This window comes from Notechis scutatus, chromosome 16 (assembly GCF_049901735.1).
Source record: "Notechis scutatus isolate UNSWTSFEM ecotype Mainland chromosome 16, rNotScu1.2, whole genome shotgun sequence".
Classification (NCBI taxonomy): Eukaryota; Metazoa; Chordata; class Lepidosauria; order Squamata; family Elapidae; genus Notechis; species Notechis scutatus.
In genome coordinates, this window is record NC_142024.1 from 7,537,501 (window position 1) to 7,540,000 (window position 2,500).

The 2,500-nt window shown below is 43.3% G+C and overlaps 1 protein-coding gene across 3 annotated transcripts in view; it reads left to right on the forward strand.

Moving 5' to 3' along the window:
• The window catches only part of IGSF21 (immunoglobin superfamily member 21), a 157,563-nt gene that overhangs the window by 113,849 nt on the left and 41,214 nt on the right, over positions 1–2,500 (forward strand). For all 3 annotated transcript variants that reach the window (XR_015745522.1, XM_087944803.1, XM_087944804.1), the window contains exon 4: positions 2,273–2,391. Coding sequence is in view for 2 of the 3 variants with exons in the window: in XM_087944803.1 (XP_087800929.1) it covers positions 2,273–2,391 (119 nt within the window). In the remaining variant the exon portion in view is untranslated. The remainder of the gene's footprint in view (positions 1–2,272; positions 2,392–2,500) is intronic.

A 2,500-nucleotide genomic window follows, 5' to 3' on the forward strand; every position in this document is an offset into this window, starting at 1 on the left:
TCTCATCCTTGATTCCTTACTCAATGTTTTTCTTTCTTTCTTTCTTTCTTTCTTTCTTTCTTTCTTTCTTTCTTTCTTTCTTTCTTTCTTTCTTTCTTTCTTTCTTTCTTCCTTATTCTTTCTTTCCTTCCTTCCTTCCTCTCTTTCTTTCTTTCTTTCTTTCTTTCTTTCTTATTATTTCTCCTCCCACCCTCCCTCCCTCCCTTTTTCTTATCCCTCCATTCCTGCCTCTCATCCTTGATTCCTTACTCAATGTTTTTCTTTCTTTCTTTCTTTCTTTCTTTCTTTCTTTCTTTCTTTCGTTCGTTCTTTCTTTCTTTCTTTCTTATTCTTTCTTTCCTTCCTTCCTTCCTCTCTTTCTTTCTTTCTTTCTATTATTTCTCCTCCCACCCTCCCTCCCTTCCTCTTATCCCTCCATTCCTGCCTCTCATCCTTGATTCCTTACTCAATGTTCTTTCTTTCTTTCTTTCTTTCTTTCTTTCTTTCTTTCTTTCTTTCTTTCTTTCTTTCTTTCTTTCCTTCCTTCCTTCCTTCCTTCCTTCCTTCCTTCCTTCCTTCCTTCCTTCCTCTCTTTCTTTCTTTCTTTCTTTCTTTCTTTCTTTCTTTCTTTCTTTCTTTCTTTCTTTCTTTCTTTCTTTCTTTCTTTCTTTCTTTCTTATTATTTCTCCTCCCTCCCTCCCTCCCTTCCTCTTATCCCTCCATTTCTGCCTCTCATCCTTGATTCCTTGCTCAATGTTTTCTTCTTCCTTCCTTCCTTCCTTCCTTCCTTCCTTCCTTCCTTCCTTCCTTCCTTCCTTCCTTCCTTCCTTCCTTCCTTCCTTCCTTCCTTCCTTCCTTCTCATCTCGTCCTCCTTGGAGATTCATTTTGAGATCGGGTTTTGCAAGCCTGGTGGAATCGCTTTGATTTTCTGTTGCTTTTTCTCCCCGGCGTCCCTTTCCGTACCGAACTCCCCCCCACTTCCTCTTTTAGACCTGATTAAAAAAAAAAAATGCAGTTGTGTCAGTAGATGAATTTCACAGCCCAGTCGAAAAATGTCAAGGGCCAGAGCAGAGCTGAAGTGAGATGCTTCCAACACTTAATTTAATCCAGCGTGCACAAAAAGATTTATTTTATTTTTTTCATCCTCCGCTCTTGGGCTTGTATTCACCCCCTCCTTCCCCTTCCATTCAGAAAACCACACTAGTTCACGATTTGCACGATGATCGATATTATTTATCCACATTTTCTGGAAGTAAAAATTGCATTTCCAATATCATCTCAACGAACAATACAGCACAGACTCTGCTTTTTGCTGTGGGAGTTGGAAAAAAAAAAAATTCCACGTGTTTTCTTCGCATGTTTGGAATGAAAATAATCGATGTGAAGACTTGCTTAGGTTGAATTGACTGCCTGGAATTAAAACCAAGAATTCTTTTAGGCCGGACGATGAAGTTAAATTTAGATTTTGTGCAGAAACAGCTCAGTCTGTTTACAGTTCTCCTCAATTGGAAGCGGAATTTCCATGGCTGAGCTAGTTGCCTCTGATTTTATGACCTTGTTTTTGCCATAGTTGTTAAACAAATCACTGAGGTTGTTAAGTGAATCTGGCTCACCCCGCATTGCCTCCGCTTGTCAGAAGCCAGTTGGAAAAGTCACAGATGGTGATCCTGGGATGCTGCAACCAGTCAACGGCCAAGCACCCGAGTTTTGATCACGCTACAATCGTAAAAGCGATTGTACAATCGTAAAAGTGCCTTTTTTTAGTGCCGTTCTCCCTTCAAACGGTCACTAAATGAACTGTCAGGGACGCAGTGGCTCAGTGGCTGAGACGCTAAGCTTGTTGACCAGAAAGGAAGGCCGGCAGTTCGGCGGTTCGAATCCCTAGCGCCGCGTCACGGAGTAAGCTCCCGTTTCTCGTCCCGGCTTCTGCCAACCTAGCAGTTCGAAAGCCCGTAAAAAAATGCAAGTAGAAAAATAGGGACCCCTTTGGTGGGAAGTCACAGTGCTCCGTGTGTCTTCGGTGTTTAGTCCTGCCGGCCACATGACCACGGAGACGTCTTCGGACAGCGCTGTCTCTTCTTCGGCTTTGCGACGGAGATGAGAAGCGCCCGCTAGATCCGGGAATGACGAGCGCGGATGTGCGAGGGGAACCTTTACCTTTTACCTAAATGAAGAGTCAAGAAGTCGAGGACGGTAACGGATTAGGAAAATCACTGTAGTTTTTCTACCGTGTAATTTTAAACGCATCACAGTGTCCTTCAATTTTCTTGTTTCTCTCTCTTGTCATTCCAGACTGCCGGAAGTCCGGATTTCAGACAACGGACCGTATGAATGTCATGTGGGAATTTACGATCGGGCGACTCGCGAGAAAGTGGTCCTGGCCTCGGGCAACATCTTTCTCAACGTGATGTGTGAGTAATACCATCCTCCCCTTTCATCGACTGCTGTAATTAGGTGGGAATTCATGACCTAACCCCATGTAGTCCCGGTTTCCTCCCACCCACCCCAAATATTCCTCTT